Source organism: Megalops cyprinoides, chromosome 2 (assembly GCF_013368585.1).
Source record: "Megalops cyprinoides isolate fMegCyp1 chromosome 2, fMegCyp1.pri, whole genome shotgun sequence".
Classification (NCBI taxonomy): domain Eukaryota; kingdom Metazoa; phylum Chordata; class Actinopteri; order Elopiformes; family Megalopidae; genus Megalops; species Megalops cyprinoides.
The window spans coordinates 44,732,593-44,750,382 of record NC_050584.1 but is presented as its reverse complement, the minus strand read 5'-3'; the positions used below and the strand labels follow the sequence as shown (position 1 = coordinate 44,750,382).

Genomic DNA, 17,790 nt, shown 5'->3' with positions numbered 1-17,790 from the left:
ACTTTTTTCTAGTCTTTGTTTATGGAAGGGTATTGATGTGGGGGCAAGCTTACGGGAGTATCTGGAAGATAAATGATGGGTTAGAGGTGGGCCATTCGACCTGTGTCTCTGTGATTGTTTGCTTGTTGCAGCTCATTGATCGAAGAATCCAAAACCATTTGTCTAAAGGGTCTTAGATTCTGCCTCCACAGCACAAGTAGGGCAGTTAGTTTGACATTCCCTCAGCGTGGCGAAAAGCCTTTTCTGTTCTCTTCCTGATCTGTTCTGTTCCATTCCAACACCTGTGGCAGCGAATGTGATACAGTCATAAGGAGCTGTCATTAAAATTAAATCATTCACCTTCACACCATTCAAGAATCTCTGCCCAAGAAACAGGCTGTCATTGTTAGGCGTCCACATAGCTCTACTGCAACAGCAGCCGGCTAAAAAAACAACAATTCATTAGCTTGATTTTCAAATTTCGATGCTGGCCTGCTCCTTCTCCATTTGACAAATTGGTAAAGAGCTTTTTGGTGATAAATTGTTTTTCTATAACAATTTATTAGCTAGGAATGAAAAAGCATGGTATTGGACAAGGGTGTTTCTGACAGTCAAATGATTTCACTGGCTAAGCAGTGACCCGTTCAAATGAGCTTTAATGAAGTCCTGAGGGTAGGATTTGTGTGTGTGTGTGTGTGTGTGTGTGTGTATGTGTGTATGTGCGCGTGTGTATGTGTGTGTGTGTGTGTGTGTGTGTGTGTGAGAGCAAGAAAATGTTTTCGAAATCAATCAACCCATACACCCCCATGGACAATACCAGGTCTGAACCTTCAGCTTTCCCATGTGGATGTCAGATTTGCAGAGGATACTCATTAAACAACAAAGTTCTCTGTGGCTCAAAGACATGAAAAAATACTGTTATGAATATCTTTGAGAGCAAACACTGGAGGATTCAGAGTGAGAGACTCACCGAGTTCACAACTGGGCCGGTGATGCAATCACGTACAAACAGTATAAAATCACTAAAGCAGGAAGGTCATGAAGTACTGAATCAATTCTGCAATCCAGGGCAGGTGAGCAGAAGCCCTCATGATGAAAGCTGAGGAAGTCCACAGAGAATAACAAGTTCCCCTTCAAGCCCTCTGTCTGCTATTTGGCAAATGTCCTGCAGAAAATACTACCTTAAATCAAATTTGATTCATCAAGTTACCTGAGAAGATGTAAGACTTGTAAGCACAGTCTTCCCCAATTAATACAGTCATGGAAAAACTCACAGCATCAAAGAGGAGAATGTGTGTATGTGAATCAGGGGTGGGGGTGTCACAAGGCCCTTACAATCAACACAGAGGCTTCTTTAAGGCAGACAGGCTGCCAGAAAAACAGACTCAGCAAAACCTGATGTGAACCTACCAGTTATCTACAAGCACCCCAGTCTCATCTGTGTAACTGTTCTCCCCAGAGATTAGAACAGTGTTTTTGGAGATTTTTCCACAACATGGGGAAGGTGGGAAAAGGGCTTTTGGGGGCAAAATCAATGTTACAACTCAGAAATCTTTTTCCCCCACCTGACTTTGTGACTGAAGTGGACAAGACAGGTTTGCTTCAGGCTAAGCAGAGGGCTGGGAAACAGGACCAGCGCAGCACCGGACTCTGGTCCATACTCACCTTTGTGGCTGATGCTCCGGATGCTCTGCTTGCTCTGGATGTCCCACAGCCTGACAGTCTCATCGTGGGAGCCGGACAGCAGCAGGGTGCCATCCATAGACACAGAGAGGCAGGTTACCAAATTTCTGTGGAGGAGAGGCCCAAAAAGAGACTTTGTTATCAGTTCGCTCATGCATCAATTCAGATTAAATTTCTTGATCAAAACAGCTTTTTTTTCCCCCTCTAATTACTCCCATTGAGGCCTTAACATGGAAGGGGCCATAGACTTGAGCATTGTCTCATTCTTTTGTTGATTCTGTAAATGTTTTATTTTAAACAGACACCTCTGATCTCACCCCAGCGAAATCTTTTGAGATCAGATTTTACTGTCAGTTTTCGCTGAAGCCTTGACAGCCTTCCCCACAGCTTCAATTTTCTTCAAGCCACTCAATGTGCCGCAAGTTAAACAGAGCGCTGAGAGAATTCGGCATAAGAAGTTATAACACAAATAGGGTAATTACTGGAATGAAGCAAGAGCAGTTGAACTCAAGTAAATTGTTCTGGTCAGTCAGCTGTGTCTACTGACTGCAGAAGACATGACACAGCTAAACGTGTTAATTAATAGATGAAAAGGAAAACATAATAACTGGATAGCGTCCAAATCTCTTGTCTGTATTTAATAAGGTCCGTATTTAATAGGCAAGACGTCTACATTTACTGACATTAAGTTTCCCCTCATTAAAGACGTGAAAATTCAAACTAAAAACGAAATGAGCCGATTGAAAAATAAATAAATAAAAAATGAAGTACAACTTTTGATCAATTTTTTGTGAGACGGCAGGCTGCGTATAGAAAGCACAGGCCTGGCCGAATGAATCGGAGAGCTATTTTCAGAGCGCTCAAAATAGAAGCTCACGTTGGACACTCCTCCCATTAAAAAATACTCACGCCTCAGTCACTCTCGGAGGCTTGCTGCCATAGCACTAAACAAAATTACAATTTTTTTTCCCCCCAAACTCTTTTTTCTTTTTTCTTTCTACCCAGCTTCAACATCGTTATCTTGCTTGTTTCTGTTCACACATTACAAGCAGTCTAATTACCATTTGTTTGCCTTCGAGGTATGGTAATAGAAAAGAAAAAAAAAAAAAAACAACAAAACACAATTTCAACACCAAACAATTCAAGCGGCAAGCTCTGGTTGCAAGCTCCCTCCACCCCCTTCCCCTGCTGACGCTCAAGTCCCCGAGACTGGTTTTGCACACCTGCTGTTTCCTGCCTCCTTCAGGGTGGTCCCAGTGTACTCCCTGGCAGTTTTCAGTACCATACGGTGAAAGAAATTAGAATAGCTATCTGGGTATGAGGAGAGGGGAGCACAGAGATTTAATGAGGATAGTGGAGGAGTATTTAACCCCCATGTCTGCCAACGCGTAGCTGCCTGACCTCCTCTTCACTTTGTAACTGCAATCCCCACCTTTAGTAAAGCAAAAAGGGAGACATTAGGGGAAGACTACCTGTGTCCTTTGAAAACTTGGTTGCCTTCATTGTCAGACTGGAATGTCTTATCCCGGCTGAGGGTCTGTGGATCAGACAGAGAGAGGAAAAAGAAAGACTTGAGAAACAGGACACTGCACAAGGGTACTGGAGAAAGATGAGAAAATTTTAAACTACCTTCTCCTCCTGTTCTGCTTGCATCTCAGGTACACACACTCACATGTACATCCCCTCTGTTTAATTGCAGGATTTTTTTTTTTTTGGCCACGTCCTACTCCTAAATGGTTTGATCGATTGATTTAATTGCACTGATTAAGAATGTGGCTGAATCAAAGGCACACAATGGGGTGGACCAGAAGTCCTTGATTTTTAATACTACAGACAGACATCACTGCATCATTTGAACGCTCAAATAAACATGACAAGTGAACTTAAAAGGAATAAAAAAAATCTCTTGTGGAATGGAGCCAAGTTTATATATTGAACCTAAATCAAATTTATACAGCTCAGCTGGGAGATTTTAAAGGCCCAACTGGAAGCCCAGCTGCTGAAGAGAGCAGACTGACTTCAGTTTAAATCTTTAGTCAGAGGAGGGAGGTGGAAGAGCAATCAGTCCAGTGTGAAATTATAAAAGCGCTCAAAATGTATGGAGTGGAAATGAGCTGAAAAAAAAGACCAATTAATCTGACACCGAAGGAAAAAGAACATTTAAAAATGTATACTTGTCCCTTAAACAGCTGAAGCCAAGTACTTAAAAACATGAAAGCTGTCCGAAACCATTTAAAAGGAAATTGGATGTCTTTTTAAAGAGGAAAAAAAAATATTCCACGCAGGATTAGATTTCAGAACCCAAGGAGTGCAAAAAATAGCTCTGCTTTTGGTTCCCAGCAGAGAGGACTTCTCTGCTACATATCTGTCCCTGTGCCTTTCTTCCTATTATGACTACTCCATGCAAACTTGTCTCTCTTTCCCCACCACAAAAAAAAACAAAAAAAAAAAACAGTTCGAACAACAAGCAACCAAACACCCCAACGCGCCTCTCTTTGAAATGCAGCCCTCATCTGCTGCTGGAATGAATGCCCGCGATACACACTGAGGCGTCCCGTCACACTGGAGCGTGTGCCCAGCCGGAGTATGAAATCCCTTTTATTAGACAATGATCCACAGGCACATTCACAACTAAGCTGTCTAGGAAGTCTCGATCCTGTAAACAGGACAATTAAGAAGGCAGAAAAAGTTGCACCAGTTGAGCGTTAATACCTCTTTTGAAAGACTCGCTCCAGTAAGGTGGAGGATGAATTATGAGGAAAGTAGACAGGATGGATACAGAAAAGAAAAAAAAAAAAACGAACTGAGCTGCATCTGAGGGAGGCAAATTTATGTAGTCACTGTGACAAGGAAGATGTGTTGGACCGAAATACATACAGGTAAAGACGCTGTTCAGAGGATAAAATTCACATTCACGTTAGCGTCAGTCAAACAGGTAATAGCTGAATCTCCTAAGCACAGCACCCCCTGGATAATTGCACAATGATAGTAGCGATTTGTCCAAACGCACTACTGACTGCCTATTCCTCCAGAATAATTGAGAAAGACAGCAAATTTCAACCAAGGGGAAGCTTGAAATGTCTTTATCAAAAAAATGCATAAACTCAAAAGCTTAAAGGATTATAAGGAGAAAAAAAATGAAAGGAAACAGAGAAATCATTCACTGAAAATGTAAATCTACTAAAATAAAAACAAAACTCTACACTCAATCGTAGCCGGGGAAGAATAGGCTGACGGATTAGCTCCAATCCCTTCAGAAAGACAACACAGAAAGCTGAATAATGACATATCATCATATTATGAGAGCCACGGACAGGCCAGAGGGGTGTGTGATTTGCCGTGGGGGAGGAGTGGGGGGTTGCAATGACAGGACATTTTAAAAGCTGCTTCCTGACTCAGTCGTCTCACCATCCCCAGCTTTTCCAAATGTACTCCAGCGGTACACATATCCAGTACTCTGCATTATGTAAGGCTAACAAACGAAATACCTTTGTTAATCAAAAATGACTGGCTCTTTTCTTTAAACTGGAAAAAAAATCAATTGTATTTTATTCTGCTAAACTCACTGTTCCAATACTGAATTGCTAGCCTTTCTCCAATTACCTTAATTATCAAATTGATCGTTAAGCCAGATTACCTAAATAATTAAGTGTCTAAGGACTGGCATTGGAGTCAAAGTCCTGCATTGGAGTTGATTGGGGACTAGCTCTGCTTTGAAATCTTTAAAGGCGAGCTTTGGAGATATGAAAATTAAATAAATAAGTGAATCATGCACATTAATAAGCCTGGCAATGATTCCAGAAACAGCTGCAGTGTTGAGAGTGGAAATGTGTAATAACAAGAAGCTGAAAAACTTTATGAACTCACCTAATATAAATAACTTGCCATTGTGAACGCTTTTACTTCACGATAAACACATCTAGCCAGCAATCTTTAATGCACAAATTATATAAACAGCCCTAAAAAACCCAACGGTGCCTCTGAATAGTTCACTCAGGGCAGATTTACCAGTATCTGTTTTTTAAAAAGGGGCCAGTCCAATTTCCATCCACACTTCTTGAAGATAACTTATTTTAAACTGAAAAACTCATAAGGATTACAAATTAATTCAATATACGGAAAACTGTGGCAAAGGGCTAAACAGAAAAGCAGATATGCCTCGCACTATTAAACCTCCAACCTAAACACTAAAAAGAAAAACAACCACAGAGTGTGGGTTTGAACCACAGGTGTCACAGCAGCTCTATCAGAGTATGTACAATAAAGTTTTAACTACAGCTCTTTAGTTGACTGAAACCAATGGAGACTGGTAACCTGTTAGCTGCATTTAGATGTACTGATCCCTGTGGCTATGACCCCAGCTGACTCAGGCAATCACTGCAGGCTTCCAACCACTCAGGCTCAACAGCTGAGTGAAGGGGCCTGTTCTGCTATAGAGGCCATGCTGCAGGGAAGTAGGCATTATCAAGAGGATCATTTGGAGTAATAAGACATTTCTCAGTGGTGGGAAAGCAATCAGTTGATGAGCAAATGAGAAACGAAAATGTTGTTGTAAGGAGCGACAGATAATGAAAAGCAAAACTGTGAGCCAAGATGTGACATCTGTCAAGAAACGCAGCTGTGTGCAGCACAATCCTAGCCTTGATTCCACGAACCCGCCCCAGCCACATACGTGCCGCTCTGACGCACACCAACACGGCAGCTCCCATCTGACCGCATCTCACCTACTGCTCCAGAGCTGCTCAAGTGCATACTAGCTTGTTGCTGCCAAAACAGTCTTTGTTCACAAATAAACAAGTGCAATCACTCACTAAATGTACCTGTTTGCTTGACAGCCTATGATGGAGGAGGAAATCCTGATGTTTATTATATGCAGATCCAGCGTACAGTTTTGGAGACGAAGTGTTTATTTTCCTGCATAAACCATCAATGATATGTGAACAAAGGTGTGCTATCTAACCTGGTGTAAACAGAGAAAATGCTGTTGTGGCCATGCTCATTTACACTAGATAAATGGGGCTTTTTCTGTTTGGTTAGCCTGTAGTCCAGGTTAGCCTACTGGTGTATCTGGGGCTGTTCAATATACTGTCAGTCTGGATCGACTTACCGTACAAATGCCTCTGGCTCCTAGCAGGTGGAGTGGGCAGATCCAATCCTACTTCTGTCAGTCCAGTGCTCAATAAAACACCCCGCACAGCCTCACTCAATCCTTTTTTATTAGCTCTTTCTCTAGTCGTATACTCTGGCATAAAGGGAAACGGGGTTTAAACACAGGACCCATAACTTCACAATTCAATCTACACAAAGAGTAAACGGCAGTGAACTAAGAGCATTCGTGAAACCAAGTGTTGCCACATTCTAATGGACCAGAGAGGGACAGCGAGAGATGCAAACGAAGGCCGTCGACAGCCACACATAGAAACGCCAGCCACGTTCAAACCAGCACACGGGAAGCAGATGAGTCAGGGCCAATTCCCCTCCGCCAGCTCGCTGCGGAGGGAGCCGGTCTCCGGTCACCCTGGGGGGCAAGCGAACACGTGTCGCCGCTCAGGCAGTGACCCCGTCCGACCCCCATCCGTCACACGCTGTGGATCTGCATTGGAGACGCGGTGCAGGATGGGAGCGTGCGGAGGGCCTGGCGTATTCCCTGCAGGCCCCACCGGCCTGCTGATATATGGCACCCTTCACTGCCGCTCCCGCTCATTATGAGCAGGCCACAGGCCACGGGAGAAAGCTCATCAGCCACAGCATTTTAATTACCAGCAGAGGAGGGAGCCCATTTAGAACACAAACAGCCCTGCCCCGGCGTAGCGGACAGTCCACTCCACTGTGAATGATGTGGCTGCGTCGCTCACAGGAGGGGCATGAAGATGCACCCTCCAAAGAGCAACAAAACGCTTGGCCGGCGAATGGAGCAGCTTTAGCCGGACTGCCGGCTTCTTCATCTGGAGATATAGTAGATGGTACAGAGGATGTGAAGCACAGTGATGGTGCAGAGGATGTGAAGCACAGTGATGGTGCAGAGGATGTGAAGCACAGTGATGGTACAGAGGATTTGAAGCATGGCTGCCAGTACCACATCAGTTCACAAATTCAAAGTTCACTTCGAACTTAAGAAGTTCTTTTTCTTGCGCACACCGACACAGAAACTTGAAGACAAACGTAGATAGAAAAAGAATATAGTGGAGCGGTGTACCGCTTCACCCCTCCTTCTCCCATCAGACTGCAGCCTGTCCATGGGCATGCCCTGACCTGACCTTCCCAACAAGCAACAGAGCTGCGCTGGACTGAACATCACTCACACTCTCAAATCTGAGTAACAAACCATGGCAACCATGATCCGCGCCTGCACTGATAAAAGACATCAAGGAGCTGTCGACTGATCAGAGGGCCCCTCTTATGAAATAAAGATGCTGTCCTAAGATTAAAAAAACGGGAAAAGCGTACAGTACGGGGGCTGACAGCAGGAACTCAAAGGGAGCCGCAGCAGGAACTCAAAGGGAGCGCGAGGCAGCTCTTGGAAAAGCACACAGGTATGTGACAGTGTGTAAAGTTTTGCATGTGTGTTGTGCTAACCTCCAGGCTCGGCAGCATCTACTCAGTACCTGAGCACCGCCAGGCCTCGGAATAATCCCATGCATTCAGCTCCTTCTGCTTTCAGCAAGGGAGCTCAAAAAATCCTAAAAAAATAACCAGCTGACTGACATCAGTTTGTTTTTTGTTTTTTTTTTTTTTTTTTAGGGCTGGTGCCGATGCCAATGTTTTATAGAATAGTTAAGCCGATTTAGTCCAGCATATTGGCTGATATTACACTTCTGCTGGTTGCTTTTGGCGATTCAGCCATCTGTACAAAATGAAAGATCTGTTTTATCCAGAGCAATTTACAAAGCAAGGTACAACAATTTTATAGAATGAGGACGCATGAACAAGCATACATACGGAAAATGTGAGACAAATGTAAACTACTGTCAACATGCCACAATGTGCAACAACAGCTGGTTCCATGCTGAAAACAAAGCCTAAATGTTGGATTGATCAAAACCTGAACAACAGTCTGTTGCAATGTATAAATTAGTGCAGCAATACTGCTATACAAAAAATTATGCATGCTCAACAGTTAGTTAGGGGAGCCGAGATGACGCCTGAGGAGAAGACTCCAGCCATTCTGCAGTCCTGGCCACTGTGGCAAGGACACTCTAAATAGGGGCATGTGACCAAGACAGAGGAAGGATGGCATGGAGTCCTGAGGATGCAGAGAGGAGTGGTCTGGCAGGTATGTAAGGTCTGATAATTGCTTGCAGATACGGTGGAGAAATCCCCGCTGCAGGCTAACACCAGCAAAACTAAATCTGGAACCTACTCCATACACCATGGGAACGAAATATGTTCCAATGCAACTTTTATGAGTACCATATTCTGTACATATTCTGTTCTGCGCAGCTATTTATTCTTGCCTCTGATCTGAAAAAAAAAAAAATAATGTATGTTATTAGAATTAACCTTAAAAATTCCCTTTATACAAACAGGTCACATATGAAATCAATACATCCAGTAGATGTATAACATTCAGCTCTTTGTAAGTTCCCCTTTCACGTTTCTCTGTGGGTTCAGCATGTTGCGGGTGTGTACCGAACGCATTCAGAAAACAAAAAAAGTCAAAGATCTACATGTCTCACTTTACAAATTACACATTTGGCAAGTCCTGGTATGATTGGCAGACCTAACTGTTCAGCACCAAAATGAGAACAAGCTGAACAGAAAGAGAAGAAAGAAAAGTGGTACAGGTCAGAAAGACAGGGCTGTAGTCCTTACCGTGCTGCACAGGGACACCTGGAAGATGCTGCCATCACTGCCGCCACAGAATAGGGAGTACTCGCAGGGGTCAAGGGTCACGGACATGATGCCCACATCGAAGAGGACAGACAGAAGCATCTCGCCTGAGGACATCTCCCACAGCTGAGAGGGGGGGACAGAGAGAGAGACAGAGATGGATGATGTGTGAGCTCATCACTGCAGAGGTGTTCGGCTGACCCCCGTCTGTCCGACAAGAGTGGGCAGCGGCACAGAACAGTGGTTCAGGGCATAAAAATCTGTTTCAGCGAGCGCAGTGTCGGCACTTTTCTGTTCCAGCCTCAACTTAATTACTTGATAGGTCCAATTATTTACCCCGTATGACACTTTTAACTGTTTTGCCAAAGACTTTTATAGATGATCATTCACTGTGCGCTAAGCTAACATTAATATTCTGGTTCAAGGAAAATTAGCTGAGGTACAGATTTTGGCAGCCCTAGTTAGAAGTCTAGAAAAGGTATGAAGAACTGACGTAACAATAGGCCAGAAAATGGTGTGTTTACATCGTTTATCAGTCAGTCGTTTAATCACTTAACTCGGAAAAATGGCTTGGGACTGGTTCAGCCATTTGCTTGTGAAGCTGGAGTCAATAAAGAGACATGTTGAATGTAAGGCCAGCTTTGTGCATTCCTGTCTTGGAGTGCTACAGTGGCAACGGCTTTGATATCGTGGTTGCATTCTTCATGGAGAAACTTTACTCTGATGATTCAGTAAAAAAAAGACAGCTTTTTAGAATTATGCTTTAGTTTGCGTGTGTCACTCTGGATGGCAGATATGACAGCAGCAGCTATGGATGGTGAGTGAGTGAAAAACACATCTGATTCACTCTGTGGACTAAGTGGGTTAGTCTTTGAATCACTCTTTAGACTATAAGCGAATGGGTAACTCTTTGAATGACTCTGTAGACTATTAGCAAGTGTGTAACTTTGGATCTGATGATGAGCAAGTGGATAACTCATTCAGAAGATAACTGATGAACTGACGGACAACAGCCCTGCCTCCTAACTGAGATTAACTGTAAAGTAATGCAGCAATAACACATAACACAGTAATCCCGGCCAAAACCTCACCACAAAAAAAGGTGATGAAATCGAAGGGATTCAGATAATGTGCTCCACTTGGCCAAGTTCATAGAAGCACTGCATCCCACAGGCCTACTTCACTCTCTCCATAACAAACACTTCAGGGTAGCTGAATGCTTTAGTCAAATGTCTTTTTCTCAAGACACAAATTTCATCAGACAATCTGTAAACTAAGGCAATTTCTTTCTGGATGACAGCACTCTGTGCGAGGTAAGAGCCTACTCACTATTTTCTTTCTTTGTCAGATGCTCCCATCCAGAGTGATTTAAGAGGCTAATATGGCATAATGTATTAAACATATCACAACATTAAGGTAAAAGATATGTTGAAATAAAAACATAAATATGTAAATAAAGAACAAAATGGCTATCAATACCCATGACTGGTACCATAATTGTGATGAGTTATAACTTTCAAAGGGGAACATTCAAAAGAATGTTTCCAGTGGCTTTGGTACTAGTACCCCTCATACACTGTCTAGCAATTACCCTTAAAAGCAACATAAATGTGTGTTACTAAATAAAATGAAGAAGCAGGCATGCATCCACAGTAGCAATATTACCTTAAACCACATTAACTATGATCCTTCTACCATACATATACTAATTACATGTTAACTGAAAGAGCTATGCTAAACAACATCAGACTTCATTCAAACATGGACTAATCAGGTTTTTGCCGTTATGTGTAGGACAGGTCCAACTCATGGGAGCATATGTGAAGTCTGATAGTGAGTGGTTCTGCAGTTCCGACATTTACACGTCATTCCTCCTATAATGAGGGGAAAAAGGGAGTTTGGGATGTGCAGACACAGATGGGAGAAATATCTTGATGACTGGACCAATGTCTAACAATTGACTACAGGCAGGAAAGAGCCGTGTGCTTGGCTGCGCAGTGAGTTAGCACCAGGGTCTCGAATTTGCTGCTAGGAGCAATAGGAAGCCAGTGATGGGATGATAATGAGAGCAGGACATGAGCATAATTTGCGAGACTGAGGACAAGTAGCAGTAGTCTGCATAAGTTTAAGTATTCAGGCTGCACAAACAGGAAGACCAGAGTTGCAATCTAAGCAGTTATCAGGGTCCTAAATTCAAATGAACCTGCATGCTGTGTTTAACAAATGGTCACAGCTGCTTGAACAGACAGAGGGAAGCGGTTTAACATGGTGAAAAAGAAAAAATATCCATTGGCAAAAGACAAATTACTGAAACACCTCAGTCTGCTGGCTGTTCGGCTGCATTCCGATACGCTTTATTTGATTTGCCTTTAAAACCTGGTGGCTACTGCAGGCGTGCTAAAGCACACCGCCTCCAGAGAGCTCCGTTCCACCCGGCTCAGGGCAGCTCCAGCGGGAGATGGCAGCCGCAGCTGGGCCGAAAAGGCTCCGCTTCCGCAGCTCTACCAGCTCCCCTCTCTGGCACCGGGTGCTGCGCTTGCAGCAACAGCCGAGGAAACGTTTCCAAACTTTCAAAAGAAGATTAAAAAAAAATGTTAAATGAGTGAGGAGCACAATTCAAACTACACTCTGTTCCACATGTTGTGTACCCCAGCTCACATCACTGTTTTTTTTTTTTTTAATTCTGAATTATTCTGAGTGAAAGGGAGAAGTTAATTGGCACAGTGACAGTGCAGTGACAAGAGGTGCTCATCATTCCTAACAGGCGTCCTGCTAACAGGAGCAGATTTTGGTCATGACCTCCCCTTCTCCTTCAGCCAACGCTATCACTCGCCGACATCAGCCAGTTGAATAATTTATTGGTCGAGACTGACAGCATGTAATCCATAGCAGCTGATGATATTGAACATGAAGCCATGAGCTGATGACAAATTTCATGGAAGGGGGAGAAATAATAGAATAAAAAATCATATAGTGGAACCCCAGCAATATAGAGTGGCCAGACAGAATGTGAGGCATTACAACCTAAATGCACTGCCCGGTCAATTTATTTTTTATTTGTATATATTTATTTTTGTATTTGTTGTCAACACCATGTCATTTTAGCTGATGGTCTAAATGGTGAATTGATAGCCATGAGAAAAAAAATTACATTTAAATATAATTGAGAAGATTTAGTGTATGCTAAATGGATAATATATATAATATATAATATATATTGTATTATAAATATAAATATATATCTTGCTGTGAGAAAACAAATTATATGGCTTATTAGGGAGACACAAGTCAAGTAAATTGAAGTACTGCTGTGACCACTTAGCAATAATTGTAAAATAATGATATAGTTCAATTGTGATTCAATAGTATCTTATCATCATGTTGTTTTCCATTTTCAATTAAACTGCTTGATGAAGACAAGCTTAAATAGTGTAGAAACTGGCTAAAGTGGGAGTGTCTGAACAGAATGCATCATCCGGCAAGCTTTTAAACAGAAGTCTAAGCCAGAAATGTAATCAGCGTCACTGTTAAAGCAATCACATTGGAGGAAGAACTAATACTCCCCATTTATGTACTTGAATTAAACTAAGCCAGACCTTATGTTTTTTTATGTTTGGACATATGCACTTCTCAAATTTCCAGCTGTGTGAGATATATATATAAAATATATAATGTATATATATATATATATATATATAAAAACTATATAATATAACTTTGCTCCATTGCATAACATCAGTTATTGTTACATGTTTTAAAGCCCACAGTTGTCCTAAAGGAACCATGGACAGAGGATTTGTTAGACACTTTAGACACAGTTCTCCCTATGGCCGGATCCAGACAGCAATAAATTTAGAACAATGTATGTGAGCAGCTCTAGTCCCAATATGTAGATCAAGCACTACCTGAGCAATGTCTTTCTCTCTAGCCTGCCTCCAGCCTGCCTAACAGCACAAGCCACCAAACCTCATTAATAATGTTCTTAAAATCCATATGCCGTACAAGCTGGATAAGTTGTTCTGTTACCGCTGACTCGCTGTCAAATACAGCTAGTTTTTAAGCAACTTCAACTGGCTTTAATATGGCAATGCAAATGCCTTCATGAATGTTTTCCAGTTCCATTCTGCGAATTGCCTTGAGGAGCTAAAGAGGGCTTAAGTGGTTTGAAAAATGACACTATATATTTTTGAGGTGGGTCAGATCACGGCATACTTGGTGACTAACTTTTTACCAGCTGCTGTGTTTGAATTGTAAAATTTAGTCATCAGTAAAAGTCATCACGAGCTGCACTGATGGAAACTAATTTGGTAAATCATGTTATCCATCACAATATAGAATACTGTGTTTTGAAATACAGTACGTCTATATAAACTTTCCTGTATATCAGTCTCATTTCATCTCATGTCATGTCTTATCTGTGGCACTCCAAAAACTGTTTTTGTTTTCCTTGCCCACTCAACTCATTTTGAGACTCCCATGTAATTCCCATAGCATTTGTCCTTCCAGTTGCCTCAGAAAGCATGGGATTCAACCTGCACATACAGTATCTGCTCATGTATAGCCCCAATGTTGACTGCTTCTCTAACGAACTAAATGTAGTCTGATACCTAAGTAGCTAAATTTGACAACTGAGAGAATTTACTTAACGTTTGCTGACATCAAACGTAAGCATGAGATATTCAATGAAATGTGTTTAAACACGGTAGAATTCGGTATGTTAAGACCCGTGGCCTGCACCCCGTCGGTGGGAATATGGAATTTGTCAACAGAAGATAAAGGAAGCATGTGAAGAAGTCAGAGAAATTACATGCAATGATAACTGATTAGTTGTTTCAGTGAATGCAGTCTCTGTATTACATTCAGAACACAAGGCTACGATTGATGTTTAACAAAAGAAATGAAAGCAAAACATTTTTTGAACAACTCTTAAAATCAACAGCATCCATTGTGTCACAAATCTCAATAATATTCTGCCCACCACAGAGACATGTAAAATCTGTCTTTTTAATCACATTTAGGTCTGCAAATTGCATATGAAACAAACCACTTGCACAGACTGCAAATGACCTTCCTGCTAAATAAAAGAACATCTTCTAGATATCATTCATGTAAAATTAATAAACAGGGGCTGAGTTCAAACGGAATTTCCAGCACTGTGCAGGTGTCTGTTACAACTCACACATTCAGAATCAAGCACTTGCGTCAGAAGGCAGACCGTTGAGTCTGGGAGTTCCGTTTTCCTCTTTTCTTACTCAATCAGATGATTACTCTGCTGGTTTACTGGGAATTTTCTCTTGTGTGTAGCGGATTTAACCCTGACAGCAAATTGGATGTTTTGAAAAGCCTCCTGCTAGGTGGGCAAACCCACCAACCGACAGAATGAGATCAAACAGCAAGCAGCCCAATGTGGTGACACAGCACATGCTGACACAAGACGCTTTCACAATGGGGCTCTATCTGGCAAATAAAGGTTTTTCTGAAACCCAGTGAAGTTTTATCCCCCATTCTGGCTTTTCACAGTAATTTTTAACAGCAGATGCTGGTGTTGAAGAGAGAGCAGTCTACAAAAGTGCTGCTAAGAAACCACAGATTTACAAGCAGTACAAGGCTATTGAGAGGAGAGGTGCTGACAGGTACATCACATGACTTTCCAGCCACATAATGCCAATTCATATCAAATCACATACCCTAAACATATAATAAATGATAGGCTAGCCAGGTCCTACATATTTGTGAAGTGAGACAGCCAGAGTATTTGAACAACACTAGTTACCCACATATATTGCAAGTGTTCTGCCAACTATGTGTGTCACTGGAATACATTCATGAATTAGCTTATATATAATATATGTATGTATGTCTGTTTCTAGTCTATTTCAGCTAGCTGAGTTCTGTGATCTGATACCATTTTGAACATGAGGCAGCGCATTTCATGATGACCTAAAGCACTGGTGACATAAACTCTTAGCTATCTAGTTTTGATTGCACTGCAAGAATGCAATGCTGAAAAAGGCAGTCACAACAGCGTAAAAGAATGCCTTGCCTTGTTACCACTTCTGCCATGTCTGGAGAATTTACAAAAACATTTCTCTGTTTTTGACATTTCATTTTGTTAAGAAAGCTACAAGAACAACAGCTAACAACTATAACCCACAATTTACAGAAGGCTGGGGCTGTTTGTCAAGTATCAGTGTAGAAATTTCACATTCATTCATTCTTCTGAGTTTAGCTTTACAGACCTACTATTTCCATTCAAAGAAATAACAGGATTCAGTCATTTGAGAGCATACAGGAACACACAAAGACCAAAATCAAACTGCTTCCATCTAATTTTTTCATTTACCAGCTGCAGAAGCAAGCTGCCGGAGAACTTCAGACAGATTTTCAGTCTGCGGATTCAGACTCACAAGCTGTTTTTTTTTTTTTTCCCCTAACAAAACAATGGCTATTCCCACCTCTCTGGAGGACTGTCAGCAGAGCAGCAAGGTGGCATGAAGACACAAATCAATGCAGGCTGCTGTGCTTGTTAGATAGGGGCACGGCTGTGACTCTGCATGGAAAAGCTATCATTCACTCTGATGTATTCAAACAGCTAATCAGGGCAGGTTCCCTGTGATGGGGTCACACTGACGTGGCCGGGACCCAGCAGCTCGTCTTCAGCTGGCAGCAGGGGAAAGCAGCGCAGTCTCGCCGCTCAGGTCACGACAGCCTTGGACAAGGCACACTACTCAAATGCACCCGCTTAACAGATGCGTTCAAACCATACGCTGGTTTACAGGTAGAAAACGAAGGCTGCCAGTCACTGTGGCCATTGACAGGAGACTGATTTATCAAAACAAAAAGAGCAGAGCAGGAGGTGTGGAACTTTGAGACTCTGAGGCATTAACTTTGGTTTGACAAATGAGGATACAGGAATCGAAACCAAATCTCCGATTTGATGCGCCCCTCAATCCCCTGATGCCCCATGGAAAGGTGGGAGATAGCAGAAAGCCATTTCTTGGCCATTGAATAGCTTAAAGACTAATAAAACGTTTTTTGGATGGGCAGTCATGGGTGAAAAGGAATGTGCAGAGAGCCCAGGCAGGTGCCAGGCAGAGCCCTGCCAGCAAGAGGGAGGGCCCAGTGCTCTGGCTCTCCATGCAGCAGAACAGGAGGAGGAGGGGGTGTGCCCCACAACCTGAGAGGGATCCTTTTCTGCAGAAATTTCCACGAAAAGACTGAGTTTCAGACTCAACCGAAGACTTGAAGCCCCACGAGTTACCAGACATGGAAGCGAAACTTTGTCCCACTACAGCTCGGTTGCGTGTGATCAAACCGTGGCTTGGAACGGTGCTCATTATAGTGTAACTCACCCACACTGAAGAGCCCACTTGGATTACTCAGAGAATTCCCCTAATTCACCATTACTGTTTCATTCTCTTCATGTTTTAAAAGGGCGTGAGCTGAGAAGGCATCGACATGTTCTTCGGTTAAAAAAGGGAGCGACAGCGGGGTCTCACAGGTTGCTCGGAACTGCTTGTGGGACACGACTGCAGTATCAGTAGCACGCCATAATCTCTCAAAGAAGAGCTCTCTTTCTTTCCAAAGGCTCAGTGCTTATTTATGTCACGTACACCACGGGAATGTCAGCGTTTGCCTGAAGAGGACCCACGCCACAGTTGAAAATGCACTGCCTCCAGCCAGAGTGCCTTATTGATTCGGGTTGTTCTGCTGTTTTTCATTTATGTTTTGAAATTATTTATTTTCTCTGAGTGCTATTAAGGTAAATGTAACTGTCACGGTATAAATAAGCACTGCGCCATTAAAAAGAAATAAAAGATCACCTCTGCCACTTAACGGTGTGCTTTCCCACTTCTTCAGGCATGACAACAATAAACAGAACAAAATATGAAAATACCTTCCATGTTGTTACAGCAAAACTATCATATAGCAGCCTTCTTAACCATTTTGAAAACAGTATCAGTAGCATCCAGAGGAGTAGAAGAGAAGGCTGACCTTCCCTGTAGCCTACTTGCACATCCTTCACATCTCTGCATCTACCCAGCACCACTTTCCAGACACAGGCAGTGTAATTTCCCCTGCAAGCTGCATCTATGTGCCAGCTGAAGAGCCTGCCCTCTGGGGGCTTTCGGTAATGGGAGAATGTGGTCTGTGACATTGAGCAGGGCCACTGTCACTGGGCCCAACTCCCCCCTACACACACACACACAGACAGATCGGACATCGAAGCAGCGTATGTCAAATCCCTTCAGACGACACAAAGCAGGCCAACAGCTCTTGAGTCCGTCATGCCTCTTC

General features: G+C 42.6%; 1 protein-coding gene across 1 annotated transcript in view; it reads right to left on the bottom strand.

The window, feature by feature from the left end:
• Nucleotides 1-17,790, bottom strand: part of wdr18 (WD repeat domain 18) — a 50,534-nt gene that overhangs the window by 15,713 nt on the left and 17,031 nt on the right. The window contains exons 5-7 of the mRNA XM_036522281.1: nucleotides 9,475-9,618; nucleotides 3,135-3,199; nucleotides 1,645-1,769 (exon numbers count right to left, since the gene is read on the bottom strand). Of these exons, the coding sequence (XP_036378174.1) occupies nucleotides 1,645-1,769; nucleotides 3,135-3,199; nucleotides 9,475-9,618 (334 nt within the window). The remainder of the gene's footprint in view (nucleotides 1-1,644; nucleotides 1,770-3,134; nucleotides 3,200-9,474; nucleotides 9,619-17,790) is intronic.